The 25,492-nt window shown below is 47.8% G+C and overlaps 3 protein-coding genes across 3 annotated transcripts in view; 2 read left to right on the top strand and 1 right to left on the bottom strand.

Annotated features, from left to right (window-relative positions):
- Positions 1 to 3: 3 nt before the first annotated feature.
- On the bottom strand, positions 4 to 10,902 carry Bysl (bystin like). The gene is made up of 7 exons (XM_052192043.1): positions 10,304 to 10,902; positions 7,044 to 7,206; positions 4,583 to 4,721; positions 4,104 to 4,237; positions 2,162 to 2,322; positions 1,927 to 2,029; positions 4 to 1,467 (listed from the first exon to the last, which is right to left on the bottom strand). Exons 1-7 carry the CDS (start codon positions 10,569 to 10,571, stop codon positions 1,122 to 1,124), a joined length of 1,314 nt encoding a protein of 437 aa, XP_052048003.1. The 5' UTR covers positions 10,572 to 10,902; the 3' UTR covers positions 4 to 1,121.
- A 70-nt stretch (positions 10,903 to 10,972) lies between these two features.
- On the top strand, positions 10,973 to 22,540 carry Med20 (mediator complex subunit 20). The gene is made up of 4 exons (XM_052192047.1): positions 10,973 to 11,106; positions 14,483 to 14,637; positions 19,282 to 19,535; positions 21,191 to 22,540. The coding sequence occupies exons 1-4, from the start codon at positions 11,093 to 11,095 to the stop codon at positions 21,404 to 21,406; spliced, it is 639 nt and encodes a 212-aa protein (XP_052048007.1). The 5' UTR covers positions 10,973 to 11,092; the 3' UTR covers positions 21,407 to 22,540.
- Usp49 (ubiquitin specific peptidase 49) overlaps positions 14,561 to 25,492 on the top strand; it is a 68,621-nt gene continuing 57,689 nt past the window's right edge. Inside the window, exon 1 of the mRNA XM_052192036.1 lies at positions 14,561 to 14,637. The gene's annotated coding sequence lies outside the window, so the exon portion shown is untranslated. The remainder of the gene's footprint in view (positions 14,638 to 25,492) is intronic.

The raw sequence follows: 25,492 nt of genomic DNA, 5'->3' as shown, positions 1-25,492 counted from the left end.
AACTAGATAGTTATAGACACACTTTATATAGATATAGCAGGATGACTTCAAGTCAGTCAGCTGTGATGCAATGGTCTAAGGGTTTTGTTGCTTTTGGTGAGATAGGGTTTCCCTGTAGCTAGCTAGCAGTGGCTGACCTCAAACTTACAGATCCATGGCTGGCTGCTACTAAAACTTCACACAAATTTTCTCAAACCGTTAAAAAATTTACAAAGATTTCAAGCCAAGCCTTGAACAGCTGAGCCATCTCAGGCAGGTGGATCACTGAGCTTAAGGCTAGCCCAGTCTACAGAGCGAGTTCCAGGACAGGTAAGGATAGACGGGGAAACACTGTCTCTAACCAGACAGCATTCTTGGCTTATTAGTTACACAGACACAGGTACTGAACTGGCCTAAAGCTCGTGCTGCCCAGAAAGCTAGGAAGAAATCCCATTTTTTTTCTGATTCTGTTATGCCACTGTTCCCTAGAAAGGGCCTGCTCCTGCAATACAATCTTCCTGACAGTGAGCAACTGTCACTTTTCCAACAGACACCTTTCCAACATGACAGCAGAATCAGTCATCCCTAAAGTTGTCCCTGACTGTATGTCAAGAGTTGGGGGGTAGGAGGGGGAGTATGCACATGTACGTAAACACACACTTCCTGTGAACAAAGGAAGCAAGAGTCTAGAGACACAACTTTGTAGAATAAGGTGGGATGAGGGCTCTGTGGAAAGCAAGAAGGCACTCCTCTGAGCTGGGGACAGGGAAGAGCCAGCAGTGACTCCCACCTGGTTAGGCAGGAATCTCCAGGGACCAAAACACGAGCGTTCTAATAAATAACCGCCTTTGTTTTCCCCGCACCCTAGTGAGCTTACACAGTATCAGGAGAGGGCAGCCCTTACACCAAGTGCCAGGTGGACTGTGGGGGTGCCGAACTGGGGTAACTCCAGTTAGCTTGCAGAAGTGACCAGGAACCAAAGCTTCAAATGGCAGAGAAAGCAAACCAGATGCAGTCCTCCCTGCCCAGGACTGGAGCCGCAGAAGCCATAGTAACCCTTCAGTGTCTTGACCTAGGTCTTTACACCAGCTCGGGGTCCCGGGGTCCTCCCACGCCCCCTGGGCTAACACAGGTGTCTGTTCTCATTCCATGGTGACGACTACATCTTCCACATCTCTGGGGACTGCGCTCTGAAGCTCACGCCTAATTTCAGGGGACAGTTGTGGGTGAGGCTGCAGGCGAAGCAGTTCCATGAGGGCCTCCTTCTGCTCTGTGGCCAGGTCAGCCTTGTAGCGCTGTGCCAGTGTCAGCAGGCACTGGTGCCAGAGCACGGGCAGCTGGCGCTTCTCTGTCCGGAAGGCCAGAAAATGGAAGACCAGAGCGTCGAGCACCCGGTAGGGCAATGCGTACTTCTTATCCAGCAGCAGGCGCAGGAAGATACTGTTGGCACCGCTGTATTCCATCTCAGCGATCTTCAGCATGGCCGCACTGGAAGGGAAGGTAGAATCATGGGAATCCGGCCACACCCACGGGAGTCCTCTCCCCAGTCGGAGCCTTACTTCACTGTTCTCAGGGGGCTGCCCGCCCGCCACAGGCTGCTTGCCTACTCATTACTGCACTCCCGAGACTTGTCACATCTGCCCCGCACCTCTGTCTCTGGCTTGGATAGCAAGCCATCCCTGTGTTTAACTATGGAGCATGTCCAAATGTCTCACCATCTCCACTGCTTAGTACCTTTTCTTCCTAGGTGTCCATTCATACACACAGTCTCGTTCAATTATTTACTGAGGACCTACTATTCTGTTGGAGTAATCATACACGCACTGGCATAAACAAGCCACAGACTCGAGGTAATAAGCTCCTTCTCCATTCACACCCTCACGACCGAGTTCTGGCCTCTCTAGGACACGGCTCCCCTGACCAGTCTGTCCACCTCAGCGCCACTACCTGGAGTGCAGCACGGGGATGGAGCACTTGCTGATGATGCTGCCCACGATGATGGCTTCTCGGAGGGTACAGGTGCCAGACTCACACAGCGGGATCAGGATTCCTAGGCACAGTCAGATGCAGGGGCTTTTAGTCGGCCGTGAGGGAAATGAAGAGCAGCAGCCCCCGGCAGCCCCAGGCTCAGCAGTCAGCAAGCAGGAGCGCTGGCCCTGCTCTCCCCGCCGCTGCATTTTACCTTTGAACCAGGCTCCGGGCTTGAACAGGGCCTTCCTGAGGGCCATGTAGAGGTGAAAGTTGAGTCGTTTGTATTCAGCGATGTCATCTCGCACTCGGGGAAGCAGGACAAGATTGTAGAAGCGCTGAGCCATGCGCTCTTTCAGGTTAGAGGCGAAGATCCTAGTTGGGGGGGGGGGGGGGGTTGCCGAGTCACAAGAGAGCCTGGCCTGGCCCTTTAAGAAATGCCATGACAGATATACACAGTACAGTTTGTTTGTTTCTTTATTTATTTATTAGATTTTCGAGACAGGGTTTCTCTGTGTAGCCCTGGCTGTCCTGAACTCACTCTGTAGATCAGGCTGGCCTTGAACTCAGAAGTTCACCTGCCTCTGCCTTCCAAGTGCTGGGATTAAAGGCATGCGCCACCACCACCTGGCTTCATTTCAGTTTTTAAAGAAAAAAAAAATCACTGTGGATAGAGCATTCAAGAGGGTTTATATCAAGACACGGGGACATCATTTCAGAAAGGGTATGTGGGACTTGTGTGCACACACACCCAAGTCAGCTTTCTTTCTTTCTTTCTTTCTTTCTTTCTTTCTTTCTTTCTTTCTTTCTTTCTTTCTTTCTGTCTGTCTGTCTGTCTGTCTGTCTTTCTTTCTTTCTTTCTTTCTTTCTTTCTTTCTTTTTTTTTTTGGTTTTTTGAGATAGGGTTTCTCTGTGTAGCCCTGGTTGTCCTGGAACTCTCTCTGTAGACCAGGCTGGCCTTGAACACAGAAGAACACAGAAATCCGCCTGCCTCTGCCTCCCAAGTGCTGGGATTAAAGGCGTGGGACACCATATCTGGCCCAGGTCAGCTTTCTTTCAAAATGTTTATTTATTTTTATTTGTATACAAATTGTATACAAATTTTATACAAATTGTAGCCAGGCGGTGGTGGCACACACCTTTAATCCCAGTTCTTGGGAGACAGAGGTAGGCGGATTTCTGAGTTCAGGGCCAGCCTGGCCTACAGAGTGAGTTCCATGACTGCCAGGGCTACACAGAGAAACCCTGTCTCGAAAAAAACCAACCAACCAAACAAACAAACAAATAAATAAGTACACTGTAGCTGTCTTCAGACACACCAGAAGAGTGCTTCAGATCCTATTACAGATGGTTGTGTGCCACCATGTGGTTGCTGGGAATTGAACTCAGGTCCTCTGGAAGAGCAGTCCTTAACCGGAGAGCCATCTCTCCAGCCCTTGTTTTTCTTAAAACTGCTGCTGAGGGAGCCCGAGGCCTCGCGCGGACCATTTGCGCGGGCTCCTTGCACTGCCTCCCCAATCCCGTTTGTGCTGGCAACTCAGGAGAATCAGGACTGTCAGCTACTCTCCCTCAGCAGAGCTGTGGCACAGAAGTGAAAAGCCCTTCCCACTGAAATGTACCCCAGGATTGGTCATGAAAAACAAAAGAGCAGGGGGTAGAGAGATGGCTCAGCGGGTAAGAGCACTGGCTGCTCTTCCAGAGGACCTGAGTTCAATTCTCCGGAACCACATGGTGGCTCACAGCCATCTAAAACGAGATCTGGTGCCCTCTTCTGGCCTGTAGGCATATATGTAGGCAGAATACTAAATACATAATAAATAAATCTTAAAAGCAATAATAAAATTAAAACCAACAGACTATAAAGTTTCTCCTCTAAAAAACTTCTCAAAACCAAAAACCAACAAGACTGAAAGTTAGAATATGGAAATATGACATACAAGAAAATGGAATCTAAAATCAAGCTTAAACATCTATAGTCACATCTGAAAGTAGTTTAAGAACAAAACAAAACCAAACCAAACCCCCGAAAGAGCAAAAAAAAGCTAAGGGAACGTGAGGCACAAGTCCAAGGGAGAGCCATGGGCCAACCGCACGGCTTGGGCAGGCAGAGCCCCGCCCACCCAAGCCCCGCCCACCACCCTGTCCACCTCTGCTACCTGGTGGCTTGATACATGGCGGCTGCAGTCCAGGCCTCAGGCTCAGTGACATAGAGGATCTGCTCCCAGTTGGACAGTGCAGGGATGATCTTAAAAGCCTTGGGCAGTTTCCCACTGCGATACTTACACAACACCTGGGGACGAGGGATGCAAAGTCACCAACTGTGCTGGGGGTCCTGACCCTGCCACTCACTCATGCTCCAGGTGACCAGAGTTTAGTGGACTGCCTGTCCTCGGTCGACATGGTGTCTCTAGCAGGGGCCATGGATGAGAGCCCACCTGAGTCAGGGAATCCCGGCAACCCCGCTCAGCTCCTACCTCAGTCAGGGAATCCTGGCACACCCCCGCTCAGCTCCCACCTGAGTCAGGGAATCCCGGCACACCCCGCTCAGCTCCTACCTCAGTCAGGGAATCCCAGCACACCCCGCTCAGCTCCCACCCGAGTCAGGGAATCCCAGCGCACCCTGCTCAGCTCCTACCTCCCGGACTCCTCTGTAGACTTCCAGGACCCGGGGATCCAGCTGAGGCACAGGGAAGCCCGACACCTCTGACATGACAGTCTCCACCTCTGTCTGCTTCTCAGTCAGCTTCTCCATGATGATGTCAGCCAGGGTGCGCCTATGGAGACACAGGGAAAGAGAGGCAGGAAGAACTAGGGTCATTTTCTATGAAATTGTAAAGTCCCCTCACCTTGTTTATTATTTTTGTTGTTTGACACAGGGTTAGTCACCTCAACAAGCTGCAGAGAGCACAGGACCTGGGTGTCTCTGCATTTGAGATAGAGCCAGCAGTGGTGGGGATGTCAGGCCTTTGGACTCTGAAGTCAGCCCTGGCCCTTCTATTCCCTGTAAGATTTTGGGCCTGTCACTTGACTCCTCTATGCCTCAGTTTCCTCATTTGTAAAGTGGTGACAGTCCAAAGACCACAGCATGCAGAGCTCTCAGACAGAGCCAGCATGTTCTGAGGGCTGTTGACTTCAAGCACACCTACCGCTGCTTGCAGAATGAGGGGCAACTTCTGAGCACAAACTGGAGCTCTGCACCAGGCAGTGGTGGTGCACACCTTTGATCCCAGCACTCAGAAGGCAGAGGCAGGTCGAGTTTTGTGAGTTCAAGGCCAGCCTAGTCTACAAAGTAAGTTCTAGGATGGCCAAGGCTACACGAAGAAACCCTGTCTTGAAAAACCAAAGACAGACAGACAGACAGACAGACAGACAGAGATAATTGGGGCTCTGGCTTGTAGGTGCACTACACTCTCCATTCCTTTCCCCCACTTGTACAAACAGTCCTAGGACCAAGCACAGCCCTCTCAGTCTGTCAATTATCCCTTTAAGTTTGTTCAGCACACACACACACACACACACACACACACACACACACACACCCCGCACCTCTCACAGCCATCTTGCTACCTTCTCCATTTCAGCCTCTTTAAACAGAAGCTGTCAAATAAGGAGTCAAAATTTCTGCCACCTTGGGCTGGAGAGCCAGCTCAATGGTTAAGAGCTCTGGTAGAAAACGGGCTCAGTTCCCGCCATCTTGGCTCAGCACCACCACTGACTACAGTTCTAGTTTTTCTGACCTTCGAGGGTGCCTGCAATGCATGAGATGTACATACAAGCAGGCAAAATACCATCCCAGAAAAGAAAAGCAACAAGGTCTAACAAAGTTACCAACATGACTGTGGTCTGCTAATGGCCTCTTCAGAGCCCACTGATGTGACTTCATATCGCCCTATTAGTGTGTCTCTCATACATCACTTGTCTAGCCAGAGACCCTGGGTTCTGGCATCCAGCACCAGGGGGAACAAGTTTCTCTGCTGTCTTTCTCTGTGCCAGGCAGCGCTGGATCTGAGACTTTCCAGCCTTGTGTCCTAAGGTCTGCGTGACACTGGTGGCAGGTGTTTTTATTCCTCCACCTGGAACAGGCCTGGGGACAGAGACTCAGTGGTCAATACCTAACCTAAGCCCTCAAGGCTTTCTCAGGGTAAGGGTAAAATTGAAGACTTCTAGTCTGCATGCGACACAGTACCTTGATGTGCTTTAGGTGACAAAGCCTGACAGCTGTGCCCCTAAAGACCTTAGCCTGGTTTCTGAAGATGCCAGCAGCCATTGCTCAGAGTGCTCACAGTGACCCTTTCTGCAGTCTTGTCACTTACGAATAGCAAAGTGCAGAAAACATTCTGCTAAGTTTGTCAGGATCAAGAGCCACCAGGTACGAGGCACTGCCTGAGAGCCCTTTGGGGGGGACAGGCAGATGGCCCACACCCACACTTCATGACCATTATCAGAGCTGCCAGACACCCTCCTGGGAGAGGGTTGGTTTCTCCTGTTCTCTGTACCCAAGCTGCTCATCACAGTATCATTAATGATAAGATGCGCGCTATACCACACTCTGAAGAATAAACTGGTTGAGCCCCTTTAGCCTAAACCCACTCCTCTCAACCAGCTCAGATCCACCTGCTCAAGAATCTGAGCACAGGAAGCCTAAATAACTGCATGTTTAGAAGTAGCATTTATAACACATGGGGATTTGTGGTTCTACCCAGAGGTAGTTTTAACCCCTCTGGGAACATCTGGCAATTCCTGGAAGAACTTTTCACTATTGCTATCAAGAGGGGAGGTATCAGAGACAGCTACTAAAGCTCCTTGGGTTCTAGCTTCCACACATAAAAAGAGGAATCGGGCCCAAACACCGTGACTGAGACAGAATGCCCCGAGTTAAAGACTAAGCTATGAGAGCAAAGAAGCAACAGAACGGTTCCCCAGTCAGCACAAGGAGCCAGTAACCAGGACGCTCCAGATCCGATGGGCAAAGCGGAGACATTTTGAGTCTGAGTCTCTCCCATTCAGAAGGGCCACTGTTGGCAATGCTCATATCAACAGCTGTGGTTTGTGGGAATGGTCTACCGGGATCCACTGTCCCAACCTCTAAGCCCTACCTGACCGGAGGGTTCTTGTTCATGAACATTTCAATGGCACGCTCATCTTCAGGGTCCACGACCACCTCGGCCTGGTGGTCCACCCCGGTCATTTTGGCTGCCTTCTCCAGGGTAGGCCATTCCTCGTCCTCCTCATCCGATCCATCCTGTGGCACTCCCGGGCCTAAAAGAGGAAAGACAAAATAATCATCACGGTGGGCAGGGGCTTCTGAGTCAGTTTACCATTCCATGTACCGCACGCCCAGGGTACAGGAGGGAGGTGTAGACTGTCCTTTTGCCCGCAGAGGCTCACTGCACTCCTGGTGTTGGAGTACTCTCTCGTGTTCCGTGTAACATTGGTGACACAGCAGAGAGCTGAGTCCAGCTGGTATTGTTATTTTATGAAGCATCACCCATCTCGGTGTTGTGTAAACGCCTTCTCCATCACCTTCCAATTGGTTTAATCAAGAGCTGACTGGCAAAGCAGGAGAGGATAGGTGGGAATTCCAGGCAGAGAGGAACTCTGGGAAAGAATTCAGGTGTGAGGGGATTGACAGCCAGACACACAGGAAGAAACACATGCTGTTACTGAAGAGCCAGAACGAGCCACGCGGCCGAATGTAGACTAGTATAAATGGGTTAACTTGTACAAGCTAGTTGGGAACAAGCCAGCTAAGGCCAAGCTTCCCGAATTCATCAGACGTCTCTGTGTCCTTACTTGGGTAACAGGTGGGTCGAGCCATTTCTGCCACCTCCTGAGGTCTTGACCATGTAGCCTTGGCTGGGTGCTTCCTGAGTACTGAGATTAAAGTCATGTGGCAACACACCTGGCTGACTTTTGAAACACCACACAGAGCTGGCAAGGCAGCTGGGAAAGTCTAATAAACCAAAGTGGTTGAAATCTTATATAGCAACAGAGTACCTGCTAAGGAAGTGAACTAAGGGTATACACAGCTCGGGGAGCACACGGAGCATGTCCAGTGAGAGCCAAGGTTGGTTGGTTGATTTATTTTACTTTAAGCGTGTGAGTGCTGTCTGTGCACAAATGTGCCTGGTGTCTAATGACGTCAAAAGATGGCATCGGATCCCTTGAAATTTGAGTTAGAGACAGCTGTAGCCTGCCACATGAATGCCAGAAACCAAACCCAGGTCTTCCGCGAGGACAAGTGTTCTGAACACCCGAAGACCAATTCTTGAGTTTTCCTCTGTTCTCTACACATGTCATGCCACGCACATGCACACAAAATACATGTTAAACAAAAGAAGTGCTATGAAACAAGTAGGCAAACGAGAGAAATTAGGAGGCAGATGATGACATTTATGGGCTAAGTGTTTTGTTGCTATTACTGTTTGCTTTTTGTATATAGTGAACCCTTGCATCATAGAGGCTACAGGTGAATCTTGACTGATATTCCTTGGGAGCTGATGACCTTGTTTTTGAAACAGGGTCTGGCTGGGACCTGGGGTTAGCTGATTAGTCTAGACTGGTTGCCCAGTGGGCCCAAGAGATCTATCTTCAACACCGTAGCTCTGGGACTACAAGCTGCTGTGAATGGAAGTCAGGGCCTCATGTTCTCAAAGCACGTACCTCACCAGCTTAATTTTCATATGCTCTCCCTAGTTTGTGGTCATCCCTGAAACAGAGGCAGACTAGACAGGATACTGTCAATTTCTAGCTGCTGAATGGACCACAGAGGTTACAGAATACTAATTATGATGTTCCCACAGTGATTCAGGGGAGAGATTGTGGTAGCTTAAACAGGAGGTGTTCCAGGTAATTGGAAAGTGGTCTGGTTCTGGATGTACTCTAAAGACAATGTCATCTGGATTTACTGTTTAGCGAGAACGAGGACCTCTGCATTCTGCCTTGAGCAGTGGAAGGCTAATGTGCTAACAAACTCCGAGTAGTAAACAGAGAGCGGGTTTGGGAAGGAAGTCACAATTTCTGTTTTGGACACATTCATACTAGAGATAGATACTAGTATTCAATTTGGAGATATCAGGTAGACCGCTGGATGGATAGAAAGATGTGAGTTTTTGGCCGGCCGGGCGGTGGTGGCACACGCCTTTAATCCCAGCACTCGGGAGGCAGAGGCAGGTGGATTTCTGAGTTCGAGGCCAGCCTGGTCTACAGAGTGAGTTCCAGGACAACCAAGGTTACACAGAGAAACCCTATCTTGACCCCCCCCCCCAAAAAATAAAGATGTGAGTCTTCTTGGAAGAACTCTGTGGGAGAAAAAGCTGTAAGTAGCCGTCCAAGAGATGGCTTCAAAGTGAAGTTTGCTGACAGCACCACAGAAGGGCCTAAAAGCTCAAGCCCTGCCTTGCTCACCCAGCAAGTTCAAGTTCAGGAGATGCAGTCTCACAGTTCAAAAAAAGTTTTTAAGGGCAGGTGTGGTATCAATCACCTATAATGCCACTACATGGGAAACAGAGGCAAGATCAGGAGTTCAAGGTCCTCCTCTCTACAGAGTTTGAGACATGCTTACTTCAAAAAACCTAAAAGAAAGCAGAAAAGCTGCTGGAGCCCTAAAGTCATATTCAAGTGTGTCAATTCTGCTTTTAGGACAAATATGAACGGAAAATTAAGCAACTGGAGGTCAGAAAGTCCTCCCCAATCGGACAGGTAGCAAGCACCTACCCATTCATCTCTCCCCTTTTAGCTTCTAAACAATACTGTCTCCCTGTCCCATCGCTGGATTATTCCTCACTTGCTTTTCAGATTTTATTAGAAGGACATGAAAACTGTGAGTTAATGTCCATCTGTTTTTCTTTAGATAGAAATACCATTTTCTTTTCCTCTCTCTTGAGAGACAGGGCTCTATCATGTAGTTCAAGTTAATTTGAAACTTACTATGTGGCCAAAAAAGCCTTTGGCCTTGCTTCTCGAGTGCTGGGATTACAGGCGAGCATCGCCACTCCTGCCTGGAATATATAACTCTAATTATCTATTTAATGTGTGCCTTGAGTTAGACTTCCGGTGCTATCGGGAGGGACGAATATCTTATTTCTGTATCAGAACTGCCTAAAAACTTAGCACAGTTCAAAGCATTATGCAGGCAGCCCACAAATACTTCAAACGCCCAGAGGATAAATAAATGCTAGAACTGGTTTGAGAGATCACGTTCTGTTGGCTTAACTCTGGGTTCCGGAACCCAGGAGTGGAAGTGAAGGACCACGCGGGTAAATTAAGCCGCCTACTCTTTTTAATTCCAACCCAGTATTCCGATGGAGAGTGTTAGACCAGCCCAACTCACCACTCCACCCCTTGTGTCACTTACCCAGCCGCGTGGCGCGCTCTCGCGGTTTCGCAGGCCGATCTCCAGCCCCATGTTCAATCTCGAGCTCCTCCTGCTGTTGCCGGGCTTGCTGCAAAATCCGTCTGCTCAACCTGGGTCCCACATACTCTTCCTCCTCTTCGACCCCGTGTCCACGCCGTTTTTCTCGGGTCCCCCCCGCACGCACTGCATCCCCTGCCAGAATCTGATCGGCCAGAGGTTCATGCCTCTCCTGATTTCTGGCCCCACGTGTCACCTTGAATTTGGGCATTTTTGTCGAAAAACTTGCCCACAAGGTTTACACGTGTGAAGCCGGCAAAAAACCGAGACTGCGCTTGCGCCTGGTACTCCGGTCTCCAAGAGGTCACTGAGAGATCACAGTGCCCCCCAGCGTTCGGAGGCCAGAAGTTCCTCACTGTCTCTAGAAGATATCACTATTTCTAGAAGAGCTTCGAGGCCTGGAGCAGGAGCTCCCAAATTCTCGAGTAATCTCATTGGAAGAGGTGGATGTCCAAGTCACCTTTTCCAGAAATCCTGAAAGTAGCCGAGGGCGTCCTGTCAACCTGTTGTACGTCCTGGGGGCGGAGCCGAGTCGATGACGTACTAGAAACGCCACCACTGGGAATCCGGAGGTGCCTCTCCCTGTGGGCGTGTCTCCCTGGCGCTCAGTATTTACGCATTTCCGGAGGCCGGTCAACGACGGCTTCCTGTGTTTAGGGTGCTGCCGTTTGTGTGAAGGTGTGGATTCTCTGGGTTCGAGTGTTTGGAGGTGCCACCTTTTGACCCTTCGCCATGGGAGTGACATGGTAAGACTTGAAGGGCTTCTGTGGTTCCGGAGCATGGGGTTGTGAAGGTGTCTGTGAGCTTGTAATGGCCCAGGGAAAAGGATATTGACCGAGGTTCTCGATTCCTCGGGGACTGACCAAAAAGTCCTCCGGTTGTGTGGATCAGGGGACACCGCGTGGGACTTCTCCCTTCCCAGACACACCCCTTTGGCTAAGAGAGCACTTCATCCCAAGAATCCGCCAGGAGTTGTTATACCTTCTTTTTCTTGGTACCTCTTTCTGTCCTTGAGGCCTTGTACTGTCGCTAGTAGGACCTAAAGCTTAGAAATAGGGTTTCTAGACTAGGAGTTGTTCGCAGGAAGGGATAAAAAGGGGCGTGAGGAGAACGCGACTTTTATATTTTGCTTGCAGATATAGCAGCCTGACTTTGAATTGGCCACTTTAAGGAATTCGGGCTAGTGATAGAGATAGGAGAAAGGAGCTGTTGGGAGTTTGAAGAGCGGAGCACCAGGCACACACATGAACTATTCATGAACCACTCCCTACATGTTTGAGACAGTTTTTCCGAGCAGAGAGTCTCTGTGTGTAGCTTTGGGAGGCCCAGAACTCACTCTGGGCCAGGCTGACCAGGCTGACCAGGCTGGACTCGAACTCAAAGAGATCCGCCTGCCTCTGCCTCTTGAGCGCTCAGATTAAAGACATGTCACACACACACACACACACACACACACACACACACATATACTGGGCTTTGTTGTTTTGTCGACAGTTTTGATCTACTTTTATTCTAAACGTGTTTTAAGTCTCACTTGAAAAAAAAAGAGGCAGTTGGTAAGGTTTGGGCATCGTGCTTTTCTGGGTATTAATTTCAAAGTATTAGGCCTCAGCACTTAAAATCTTGGGAGTGGTGTGCTTCTTTCCAGTTAAAGAGGCTTGGAGGCCCGTGTACGAGGTCAGGGGCCACAGGTCTGCTCTGTGAAAGGAAGGCTCTTGCAGGCTTTTTAGTAACTGCTTTTGCCACAGTTGACACTAAGAGCCTAATGTCAACCTTCTACCCTAGTAAAGAGTGTCAGCAATGAAAATAGATCACAGCAGAGTCATTGAGATCCACCAGGCCCACCTTTATGGGCTGTGTAGCCCAGGCTGGTATATAACTTAGAATCACCTGCCTCTGCCCCTCTCACCCTGCCTCTTGCACCCTGGCATTACAGGAGTGCTCTACCGATGCCTGCCCACCCTGAGTTCTTTGTATGGAGAAGGCAGTCCCTGGGAAAAGGACTCCTTGCTTACTAGTATCAACTTTCTCAGAATCCCAGAATTTCTGTCCCAGTGTCAATTTAGTAATTGGAACAATTTCTAATAACAGCAGGGCTCTCCCTTAATAGATTTTTCTAATTGATCATAAATTAACACAAGGAATTTTAAAACACAGTAGTTTAGAAAAAGCTTTGACTTTTTCATACATTTAAATGCCCTCAGTGTTATTTTTTTTAATCACTGTTCAAGAAATAGGTCTCAGTCAGAGTGCACTCCTAGAATCTAGGCATATGGGAGGCTAAGGGGCAGAAGGATTGCTGAAAGTGTGAGGTCAGCTTGGGCTAATGCAGTCCGTTTCAGATCAGTATGGGCTGCAGTGTGAGTCCCCTGTCACCAATAAACAGTCTCTTTTAAAATAATTTTGCAAGTTATTACCTTGCTAGGTATGATAGCACATGCCTTTAGTCCTAGCACTCAGGAAGCAGAGGCAGACAGATCTCTGAGTTCAAGGCTAGCTTTGACTTTGCTCTACAGAATTCTAGGACAGTCAGAGTTACACAGAGAAACCTGAAAGCAAGCATCTATCTATCTATCTATCTATCTATCACATATACACATACATAAACATATACACATGTGTATATAGCTATATATGTGTGTATATGTGCATGTGTGTATATATGTATATATATATATGGTTAAAGACCACAGCTGAGGAGCCAGGTTGCCTGGCTTTGAGTCTTGGCTGTGCTGACCATTAACTGTATGACCTTGTACAGATTGTTTAGCTTTAGAGTTTAGTTTCCCTGTTGCAAGTTGATAAAGGACAGGACCTTTCCTGGGGCCTTGGATCTGAAGGCTCATGCCTTTGATCCCAGCATTTGAGAGGCAGAGGTAGGCAAGTTTCTGTGAATTCTAGGGCAGCCTGGTCTACATAGTTCCAGAACAGCCAGAGCTGTATAGTGAGAGTGTGCTCCAAAAAATGAACAAATTTAAAAGACCACAGATGTTGTGTCCAGAGCCTGCACATACCTAGTGTTGGACAGTAATCACGTGCCACTCCATGTTGAGGCTACAGCATAAGGTGGAACCTCAAAAATGATTGAAGTTTTTGCAAAGACTGCTTTTTCTTTTCTCGAGGCTTATACACCTGAGGCCTGCTTTCTCTTTTCTCAGTTCTGTTAATGGGACTCTGTGACAGTGGGAAAGTTCTGTCAGCGGTCTCCAGAACATTATCTGCCAGCCTTCTGTGACACAATACTTGACAAAGGCACCTTATGAGAGGTTCATTTGGCTCACTGTTTGAGTCCAAACAGCATCACAACAGAGAAGGCATGGTGACAGAGCGTGAGGAGCTGGTCACATTGTCAGGAAAGGGTGTGTCCTGCTCAGCTGTTTTATCCACACCTCCACTAATTAAGCATCGAATCTCATAGACATGATCAGGAGTTTAAGAAATAGGGTTCAGTCAAGAGTACTCCTGTAATTCTAGCACTTGAAGATGGGCAGTGGTGGCGCACACCTTTAATCCTAGCACTTGGGAGGCAAAGGCAGGTGGATTTCTGAGTTCGAGGCCAGCCTGGTCTACAGAGTAAGTTCCAGGATAGCCAGGGCTATACAGAGAAACCCTGTCTCGGAAAAAAAAACAAAACAACAACAACAACAACAACAAAATTCTAGCACTTGAGAGACTGAGACAGCATTACTGTAATAGTGAGGTTAGCATTAATGTAGTGAACTTGAGATCATCTTTGGCTGCACTGTGGGAGACCTTGTCAAATAATCAGTGATTAACAATAACCAGCGATACACCATCAATCCCAGTCACTACAATTCCACGATACTGAGCGCAGTGTGGACTACCTAGGGTTAATTTAAATGTTAACACACAGGCCTTTCTTGGGGAATGTTGGTATGGGAAAGCTTATTGCCCCAGTGTAAGACACTTGAGACCTGTGCTCTGCCTGTCAGAGGTGCTTTTGGGGACTGTAGGCCTCTTCCTTTATCAGGTATGATGGGTGAATCCGAGATGTCTAAAGTAACTCCTAGCCCCGTTGATCTGCTAGCTGCTGGGGAATTAGTGGCTTAGCCAGGAGATCCGAGTCTCTGGTCGCTGCTGACTTGGTGGTCTGTTTTTCAGTGTGTCCCAGATGCCCGTGGCTGAGGGCAAAAGTGTCCAGCAGACAGTGGAGCTCCTCACCAAGAAATTGGAGATGCTTGGAGCGGAGAAACAAGGAACATTTTGTGTGGACTGTGAGACTTACCACACAGCTGCCTCCACCCTGGGCAGCCAAGGTCAGTAGATGGCCGTGAGCAGATGGGTGGAGCCCGCCTTAGAATCCCACGCATATTTGTTAATGACAGCTGTTTGCTTTTCTGTCAGTGGTAGTCTTCCTGAGCAGGCAGGTTGTGTTTGAGGACTCCGTTCTTCGTCCATCTTACACTATGGTGGTCAGTTTGCAGCTTGACCTTATTTGTTAAAAGATTTGTTTTTATTTTTAAGTGTGTGTGTGTGTACATGTGTGTACACGCACTTGTGCCACTGTGTGTGGCTATATGCACACCAGTGTGAGTACTTATGGAGGGAGGCTAGAGGTAACAGATTCACTGGAGCTAGAGTTACAGGTAGTTATGAGCTATCTGCTGATATGGGTGCTGGGAACTAAACTTGGGTTCAAGGCCAGCTTGGGCTAGAGACTAAGAACCTTTCTTGGGAAACAAAAATTACACACAATAACAGGAAACACTTTCTTCATTAAAGAATAGTGTTGGAGCTGAAGAGAAAGCTCAGCAGTTGAGAGCACTGTCTGGTTTTCTAGAAGCCCCGGGTTTGATTCCCAGCACCCACATGGCTGCTCACAGCCATTTGTGACTCTAGTCCTAGGGGAGCCAATGCCCAGTGCCCATAGTCTCTGGGTACCTGGTGTGCGGGTGGTGTAGACATACACGAAAGCAAAACAGTTATACACATAAAAATAAAATATTAAAAATCAGTGTCCCAAGGGCCGAGGTTGTAATTCAGTGGGAGAGCACTTGTACAAGGCCCCGGGTTCAGTCCCCAGCAATCCCTTTCTTACTCACACAGTCTTAACTGCTTTTGAAAAATTCCAAGGCAGTGCAGCTTGATGTAGTATGATACAGGTATGTAATTAATGTGTAGACCTGAGACAGAATAAGATCAGCTCAGAGTGACTCTGAGGACTGACATAGTTTAAGCTGGATTTTCAAAGAGATGAAAGATGTGAATTGGCGGCAGTCAGGATGCAAGCCTGAGGTTGGGTGTAGAGCCTGCTAAGTTCAGCAGGGGGCAGCAGAGAGACCAGTGCAGTACAGGGAAGGCACGAACTGCTCCCCAATCCTGCAGCTTTCTCCTCTTTCCATTGCTACACTATTTTTAAAAAAAGATTTATTATTTTATTTTTTTTTTTATTATTTGAGACAGGATCTCACTATGTAGCTCTAGCTGTCCTGAAACTTACTCTGTAGACCAGAGTGGCCTCAAACTCAGAGATCCGTCTCCCTAGTGCTGGAACTAAAAGTGTATCATTACCCTTGACTTTATTTCTGTGGATGGGTGCCTGTGGAGGCCAGAAGGGAGCACAGAGACCCTTGGAGCTGGAGTTACAGGCACTTGTGGGCAACCCGATGTGGATGGTAGGTGCTGAGACCTGAACTGTAGTCTCCTGGCAGAGCGGTGAGTGGTCAGAGCCATTAAGCCATCTCACCAGCCTTTTGTTCGTTTCTCTCTTTTGTTTGTGTTTTGAGGCAGAGTTTTTCTGTGTATCCCTGGCTGTTTTGCAACTCTCTCTTTGTAAACTTTGAGTTTTCGGCAGGGCCTTTGCCTCCCAAACGCTGGGATTGAAGGTGTGCCACCGTTGCCTGGCTCTCGTGCTGCTCTTAACCCTGCTAGAGCTCATGTTATAAATACCATCCTCCCTGCCCTGTTGGACAGAAGTACTTCTTCTCCGTCCTCCTTCAAGGCTTGTTTTTCCTTTCATCTTATGCTGAAGTCTTAGATTTCTGGTTTTTCAGGTAATCACTCTTTAAAGTTGTATTTTTTATTAATTAGTTTTTTGTGAGATAAGGTTCTGTGTAGCTCAGGCTAGCTTTGAATTTGCCTTGTAGCTGATGATGACCTTGAGTTTCTGATGCTCCTGCTCCACCTCCAGTGCTAGGATTATAGCATTACCACATTGTTTACCTGATGCTGGGGGTAGAGCCCAGGTCTTTATGTGTGCTAGGCAGGGGCTGTCATTACCAGACCCTTGTTATTTGTGTTTACTTATATGTGCTACACATGTGCCTGGTTGTTTTAGCCATGGCAAGGGTGTGAAGTTTATAGACTCCAGCTTTCGGGAGTCTAAGCTCTCCTTTCCCCATGGGCCTCCCAGAGATCAGACTCAAGTTTATTAGGCCTAGCAGCAGGCACCTTTACCTGCTAAACTAGCCCTTATTATTTGTGCATGGGTGGTTTTTGTTGTGTTTTGGTGTGGGGGAGGCATGCCCTTGGCTGTGTGGCTGGAAGAGCTTGTGCGTGCCCAGACCTGTGAAGGCTGGAAAAGGCCATTGGATGCTTTGTTTTGGTCGTTTGACTCATTGCCTTAAGGCAGGGTCTCTCACTGAACTGGAACCTTACCATTTTGAATATCTGACTGGCCAGTGAACTCCTAGAGTCCCCCTGTATCTGTTCCCCAGTGCTGGAGTCACAGCATGTGTAGCCTTCCAGGGTTTTTCCCTGAGTTTTGGGGGTTAGAATTTAGGTCCTCCTGAGCTATCTTCCCAGGCCCCGCTCCCATTTTTAAAAGTAGACTTGTACATTTATTTTTCTATAGTTTTATTTCATGTGTATGCATATATACCCTATATACATATGGATATATATAGGTACTCTAACAAAGGAGTAGAGGTCAGAGGACAACTTGCAGAAGTTGAGGCTTTTCTTCTATCAAATGGGTCCCAGAGATGGAACTCAGGTTGTCAGGGTTGGCGGTTGTAAGGCAAGAGCCTTGTCCCATTGAATTATCTTCCAGTCCTAGTTTCTATTGTTTTCAGACAGGGTCTTGTGTAGCCCAGGCTGGCCTCAGACTTGAGGCAGTGATACTGTGTGAGCCTCTTGAGAACTCCTGAGCTTCCATGTGCTGCTTATTATTTCGAGGCTGGGTGTCCTTATGAAGCTCCCCTCTACCCTCGGCCTCAGTGTTCCCAGTGCTGGGATTACAGGCTTGAGCCACTTTTACCTCATGTTGTGCACTCCTGATCTTTTAGAAGGTTTTTTTGGGTGCTTGCCACTGGAACTCTAGACCAGACTGGTCTCAAACTCATAGAGATCCTGCCTCTGCTTCCCAAGTGCTGGAATTAAAGACTTGTGCCACCACACCTGGCTTGTACCCATTTTTTTTTTTTTTTTTTTTTGAGACAGGGTTTCTCTGTATAGCCCTGGCTGTCCTGGAACTCACTCTGTAGACCAGGCTGGCCTCGAACTCAGAAATCCGCCTGCCTCTGCCTCCCAGAGTGCTGGGATTACAGGCGTGCGCCACCACCGCCCGGCATTTGTACCCAACTTTTAAGGTGTCTTAAAGGAGTCCACAACATAAGACACATACACACAGAGAGACATAAATGTCTGGGGAATAAAGAGTTTTCGTTTTTTTTTTTTTTTTTTAAGATTTATTCATTTATTATATGTAAGTACACTGTAGCTGTCTTCAGACACACCAGAAGAGGGCATCAGATCTCATTATGGATGGTTGTGAGCCACCATGTGGTTGCTGGGATCTGAACTCAAGACTTTTGCAAGAGCAGTCGGGGCTCTTAACCACTGAGCCATCTCTCCAGCCCTGAAAAGATAGTTTCGAGCCAGGTGTCTGGTGCACGCCTCCATGCTCAGCACTCTGGAGGCAAAGGGAGATGGAGCTCTTGAATTGGAGGCTAGCCTAGGCACACAGAGAATTCTAGACTATCCAGGGATGCATAGTAAGACCCCATCTTAAAAAAAAAAAAAAAAAGAAAAGGAATCTAAAACACCAGTAGAATGAGTGTGTGGGCTGGGGCTGTAGAGAGGAGAACAGTACTCTGCTGGAGCTTCCTCTCAGCACACAGAGGAAGCAACAAGGAAGGAGCCAGCTGTAGTAGCGCACACTGCTGTCTCCAGCATTAGGAATTAGGCCTGCCTGGGTAATATAGCAAGACCCTGTTTCAAACCAAATAAAACAATGGACTGAGGAAAGTCATTTCTCAGAGAGTGGAAGGGGGATTGAAAGTACAGCTTCAAGTCCTAGTGCCCAGTCCTTCCTAGCTTTCCTAGCTGTCTCAACTAAACATTCACAAACACTTGTCCTTACCTGCCGGAGGCACTGACAGCTTTTAAAGGCAAGGCAGAAGACTTCACTCATCTTGACTATGGTCTATTGTCCTAGCCTAATGTTTCTAGGCTCCCCATTCCACAGCCTCTGCAAGAGCATTTAGATTTCAAAGGCAGCATTGACAGGCTCCAGAGAGGCATGCAGATGCTGTTACTTCTGTTTGAAGTTCTAGGGCTGGAGCTTAGGACTAGGCCAGTATCTATTACCAAGCAACACCACCAGCTCTTAGGGGTTTTTTGTTTGTTTGTTTGTTTGTTGAAACTATAGATGATAATATATAAGAGCCTCTCTATGGATTATTAATCATCATGATAAAATAGCCCTCAGTGAACTTAGCATACAACTCTTCTCAACAGCTGAAAGTTCCCTGTGCTCTTCAGGTATGTTTGTCCACTGTTGTCTGGCTGGCTTTTCCAGTTACCCAGCATCTCTGGAAAAGGGCAGCATTTAAGGGTCCTTTCCTCTCTCAGGCTGCCAGGGTACCAACCTGCCAGCTGGCCTTATTTGGTGCACTTGACCTATCCTGGGGTGTGTTGACAAAAGTCCTGATCACGAGTGGGCCATCTGTCCCTTGCAGGCCAGGCTGGGAAGCTGATGTACGTGATGCATAACTCTGAGTGCCCACTGAGCTGCTTTGCCCTCTTTGAGAATGGCCCTTGCCTTATTGCTGACACCAACTTCGATGTGCTCATGGTAAAGCTCAAGGGCTTTTTCCAGAGTGCCAAGGCCAGCAAGATTGAGACCCGGGGTACTCGCTACCAGTATTGTGACTTCCTGGTGAAGGTGGGCACGGTCACAATGGGGCCCAGTGCCCGTGGCATCTCTGTGGAGGTAAGACCTTAGACCTTAATGAAGAACAAGCAGGATATGCTAGGGTTGGACAGTAAGGATTCTGCATGCATGTATGCATGTATGTATGTATGTATTTATGTTGAGACATGGTTTTACTCAGCTCGGGTTGTAAAAGCTGCCATGCCTGGTTCTTTAGAGTGAGTATTGAGTATTTTACCTGCTTGTATGTCTGTATACCACATGCGTACAGTGCTCACAGAGGCCAAAAGAGGGTATCTGATGCCGTGGAATTGGAGTCAAGGACCTTTTTAAGGTTGTTAGTCCATGTGGATGCTGGGACCAACCCCTGGTCCTAAGAGCAGCAAGTGATCTTAACTTCCGAGTTGTCTGTCCAGCATCTCCCTAGGGTTCGTCTGTCTTTTCCTTAGCTCTTCACTTTCTAGTCTGGGACTAAAGTGGGTTCACAGCAAATAAAAAGCTTAGAGAGGCTCACTTGCTGGAAACTGAAGGCATAAGCAAGGAGAGCGGGGGAGTGAGGCTATAGAAACCAACACCCTTTCCAGGAAGGGCTGGAGTACACAGCTTTCTGAGGGATGTGAGGTGGACTGTCAGTCATGTGCCCATGTGCCCCTCCTTAGTATGTTTTATGAGAGGTCTCCAGAGCTGTGGAACAAAACTGTACCTTTTATCTGGGTATCTGTCCACTTTCATGGTGGCTAAGAATGTGTGTAGAAGATGCCTTCGCTTAGTTTTTGACTAAAAAAATGATTTCACTTATCGCTGGTGTAGGTATGCATAGCGCATGTATAGTGAGCAGAGCAGTCAGTTCTCTCTCCTACCATGTGGGTCCTGGGGATTGAACTCAGGCTATCAGGCTTGGTGGCAAGCATCTTTTTAAAAAAAGACTTATTTATTTTATGTATATGAGTATACTGTAGCTGTCTTCAGACATACCAGATCCCATTACAGATGGTTGTGAGCCACCATGTGGTTGCTGGGAATTGAACTCAGGACCTTTGGAAGATCAGTCAGCGCTCTTAACACTTGAACTGCCTCTCCACCCCAGGTGGCAAGCATCTTTACTGGCTGATGGCTTTTAACATTGAACCTAAATATGTAGGTATTGAAAATGACATACGGAGAGATAGCTTTTGAGTGAAAGCCCATAGCTTCCCATATGTCTAGCATTGACTGAGATTTTAGAAACAATATAACAAGATCAAAGCTGGCAAGGCCTTCCTTTTGAAATGTATCATTTAGTAAACAAGCAAAGCTGAAACACAAACTTTTAAAGTGAGTTTAGAAAGGCTTTGGCTTAGGAAGTGAGGCTGTTGAGTCTTGCTGACTATAATGGTAATCTGTAGAGCAATGTATAGCATAAGGAGTCTGACGCCGGAGTGCTGATGCATGCTTACGGTCTCAGCACCTGGGAGATAGAGGCCAGAGGATTGTGGGGTCGAGGTCAGCTTGAGCTGCAGTTAGATCCTGTCACAAGGTAAAAAAAAACCAGAGGAAGGGGTTTGGGCAGCTTCGCAGGTAGAGAAAAGGAACCCTAGTGTCAGTTTCTTTTTAGCAGGCCCCCAAGCCAACACTGTCTAATAGCTTCATCTTGTGACTATGAGCAGTCACAGCAGCAGGGGAAGCAAGCACGCTCACCCTTGTCCTTACCCTTGCTGTCTGTTCTCTTGTCCCAGGTGGAGTATGGCCCTTGTGTGGTGGCTAGTGATTGCTGGAACCTCCTGCTTGAGTTCCTACAGAGTTTTTTAGGTAGCCACACACCAGGGGCACCCACAGTATTTGGGAACAGACATGATGCAGTCTATGGGCCAGCAGATACTATGATACAGTACATGGAACTCTTCAACAAGATCCGCAAACAGCAGCAAGTGCCTGTGGCTGGGATCCGTTAGCGTCTTGCAGCTGCCTGCCTGCTGAGCTGCCACCAGAGCACTGCCCAGGACCACGTGCTGGACTCGGGGTCCTGGGCTCCTGGCCTAGCTTGTGTTCCGGGGCTTTGGACTTCCCTCCTGACCCCATCACAGCTGTTTTTGACTTCATGCTTTAACTGGATTTGGCTGGTCCTCAAGAATGGTAATTGTGAAGAGTGGAAAAGCTTGGACCTTTCCTGCTGTAGGGCCAAAGGCAGGTCAGGGTTGTCCCTGTCAGCGCTGGAGCTGTGTGTCCCCAGGTGCTGAGGACAGGGTGTAGTGTGGATGGCCGTGTTGTATGGGGCTTCCCTTTTGCTTGAGGATGTGGCTGGCTTCTCCTGGAGATGGTTGGGTGGCAGGACTGGATTGTTGGCCACTAGAGTGTCGCTTTCATTCTTTGGACACTGATGTCTTCCCCTCCTGTTTTAAATTATGTAACCCTGTAAGCCAAGCTGCTGTAGCAGAACCAAAAACAGAGGGCTCTGACTGCACAGTTTACTTTTCATTAATAGTTCAGAGGCATTCAGTTCCCCAGAGCAGGAGTTCATTACCAGGAACTTGGCTTCTTATGTTCCTTATATCATACTGTCTGTCCCCAGAATGCTTTCCTTACCACAGGATCAAAGCATGCTCAGTAGCTCTGTGCCCACAGTCCGCTGAGGAAGAGAGGGATGGTTCCAGAGTCGCTCAGCTCACTGTGGACACGTGTTCCTGACACCTAACACTCAGTGTCCAGGTGCTTCCTAGGCTGTCCTCTTGTCTTGCTTGAGCCTTGAGGTCATTGACATCATTGCTCACCTGCCTCCCACCTGCCACAGAAACATGCAGCACATGGACAGGCTGGGGACTCTATTAACGTCCAAAGTGTAGGGTGGCAGGAAGGACCTGTCAGCACAGCGAGGCAGACTCGCCAGCACGTGTCTGTGCAGCAGCTCTGAGATACGCATCTTGGTCTCCTAGCTTTGCAGGAGGACAGCTCATCACACCTCCCTGGCTGTGGCTCTGTTATCCAGGCCTTCCCTGTTTCTTACTTTTGTTGTTACTGTTGTTACTCTTTTGCTGTTGCTCTGTAAAACTGAGGTGTTTTAGATACCACAATAAAATTTACAAACATTACAGTTTTGGCCTTCTGTATTTGTCTTGTTGCAGTCTGTCTACTTTGTATTGGTTGCCTGAAAACACAGGTGTTACATGTGGTAAATATGGACTTTCAGCTCCTACATAAGAAGGGCTCAGTTTCTAAAAGATAAAGAGAAGCATAAACAGTCTAGCATCTTGTTAGCTGTAGTTGCCTTGCTTGCATTCCCAGCATTCTTGTTTTAAAAAATTTTGTGTGTGTGTGTGTGTGTGTGTGTGTGTTTGTGTGTGTTGGGGGTGGGGCGGGGTGTGTGTGTGCTTGAGTATGCAGTACCCTGGAGGCCAGAAGAGGGCATTAGCTCCTCTGGATATGTGTCGTAGGCAGATTTGGGTGTTGGGAATGAAATCATGTCCTCTGCAAGAGCAGCAAGCACTCTTAACTACTGAGCTGTTCCTCAGTCCCTTCATTCTTGTTCTTTTCCATTTGAGCTCACAGTTGACTGGCTTTAAACATGAGATCAAACATGAAGAATGGTCACTTGACTATGAATGGAAATGCAGCTCCGAAAGAAGCTTGCTAAGCAAAACACCTCCTAATAATGGAGCAGGTAATAGCTCTGCCAGCAGAGGCACCAGAACTGAACTGACCGGTGAGAACACCACAGTGTAGGCAGGCTTCCATGCGCAAGTCTGGATGGGGCTTCTTAGAAAACTGTAGAACACGGTTGTTATTATGTAACTTTTTGAAGGTTCAGGTTGCATGGAAGTTGGGATTATATGTATAAATTTAAGGGGAAAGGGATGCTTATGACCATTTTATAAATACTAGGGCCCGGGGCTACTGGCTGTCCAGCAAGCGTCAGGAATCTGCTGAGATCACACATGCATTCAGTTCTCATATGCTGGGCCGGCAATCACTGACCGAGCTATCTCTTCAGTTCCAAAGCAGAGATTCTTCCCCCTCCCCACACCCCCACAGCCCCAGACAGGGTTTCTCTGTGTAGCCCTGGCTGTCCTGGAACTCACCTGTAGGCCAGGCCTCAAACTCAGAAATCTGCCTGCTTCTGCCTCCCAAGTGCTGGGATTACATGCGTGCACCACCACCGCCCAGCCAAAGCAGAGATTCTTAATTTTCTTAAATCACTTCATTTCCTAACATACCACCCCAGGTCCTATTACATAGCATAGGCTAACTTTAAGATATTTTAAAAATTATGTGTGTTTGTTGTGTCTGTGTACTTGGTTGTGTGAAAGTTAAGTGCAGTGCCCAAGGAAGCTGAAAAGGGGATCAGATCCCTGGAGCTGGAGTTAAAGGCACCCAGTATGGGTGCTGGGAACTGAACCATATTGTGTACTCTAGAAAGTACACAATATTAACCACTGAGCCATCCATCTTTCTACCCATAGGGGAACTTTTAAGGATAATATAAATTCTACCCAATTTTTTTGGAGTCATTCAAAAAGAGAATTTAGCCTAGCACAACCTTTAACCCCAGCACTCAGGAAGCAGAGAAAGGAGGCTTTCTGAGTTTGAGGCTAACCTGGTGTAGATAGTGAACTCCTAGACAGCCAAGGACTACATAGACAGACACTGTCTTAAAACACACACACACACACACACACAGACACACAAAGAGGATTTAAGGCCTGTAAAATGGCTTGGCATGTAGAGGCACTCAAGCCAAATGATCTGAGTTCAGCCCAAGGAAGGTGAAAAAAGGGTCAGCTCCACAGCTGTGTCCTGACTTTCACAGGTGTGGCATTCCATGTGTGCACTTCCGCCTCACATCAGGCATGCTCATAATGACTTCAAAAAGGGAACCTGGTACATTTATCCTGGAGCTGGATATAACATTGGGGACCTTTATTTGTGTAGGAAAGGCAAGGCTGGTGTTGTGACAGGTGTGTCGGGGCTGTCAGTTGAAGGATTGTTGCTTTAGGAGACAGCTGACTGGCAGCTGGCTATAGTGCTGGGCTTAATTCAATCAGCTGTTCTTTGGGTTGAATCTGTATACTGGGAATAATGCCTGCTTTCCAGATAGCAGAGAAGTTGAAAGGGAAATTGGTGAACCTGAAGATGCTGTCTCTGGCTTTTTCTTTCTTTTAAAATTTGTTTTGTCTGGATATATGTGTGTGTTCAACATACATGCCTGATCCAGAGAGTTACAGATGGTCCTGAGCACCTCTGTGGGCACTGGAATAGAACTGATGTGCTTTGCAAGAGCAACCAGTGCTGTTCACCACTGAGCCATCTCTCCAGCCTGTCTAGGGCTTTCTAATGTACTCACAGAGGTCCACTCTACCTCCCAATGCTGGAATTAAAGGTGTGTGCCACCACTGCCCAACCACATGTTTTTCTTTTTAAGACACAACCTTACTGTGTACCTCTGACTGGCCTGTAACTGTGTATACAAACTCAGAGATCCATCCTGAATGTCCAAGTGATCTTCCCTGCCTCACAAAAGCAACAAAACCAAAATATATTTAGTTTCAGGTTTCCTTGGGGGTTTTATTGGTTCCATTTGTTTTTAAAGACAGGATCTCATTTACCTAGGCTAACTTGTACTCTGAGCCCTGGAACTGCTGAGCTGGACCTAAGCGTTGGACCCTAGTGTGTGCTCCCATACCTGGGAAATGTTTACGTAGAACTAGTAACTTTTATTAAGAGTTTAACCGGAGATCTGAGTGAGACATCACACACAGACACAGACACAGACACACACACACACGTTTGTTTCAGAGGATGGAGGACATCTTGCAAAAACTTTTGGTCTTCAAGCATGCTTATCCATGGATGGAAGTGGAAAGGCAGGCTTATTGGCAAGCACCTTTGCCTTTAGTGCTCCTGATTGCTGTTTTGTAAGATTTATTTATGTGAGTATGCTGTCACTCTCTTCATGCACACCAGAAGAGGGCGTCGGATCCTATTAGATGGTTGTGAGCCACCATGTAGTTGCTGGGAATTGAACTCAGAACCTCTGGAAGAGCAGC

The sequence above is a fragment of the Apodemus sylvaticus genome, chromosome 9 (assembly GCF_947179515.1).
Source record: "Apodemus sylvaticus chromosome 9, mApoSyl1.1, whole genome shotgun sequence".
NCBI lineage: Eukaryota > Metazoa > Chordata > Mammalia > Rodentia > Muridae > Apodemus > Apodemus sylvaticus.
The sequence above is the reverse complement of the archived record's forward strand: the minus strand, read 5'-3'. Positions and strand labels throughout refer to the sequence as shown.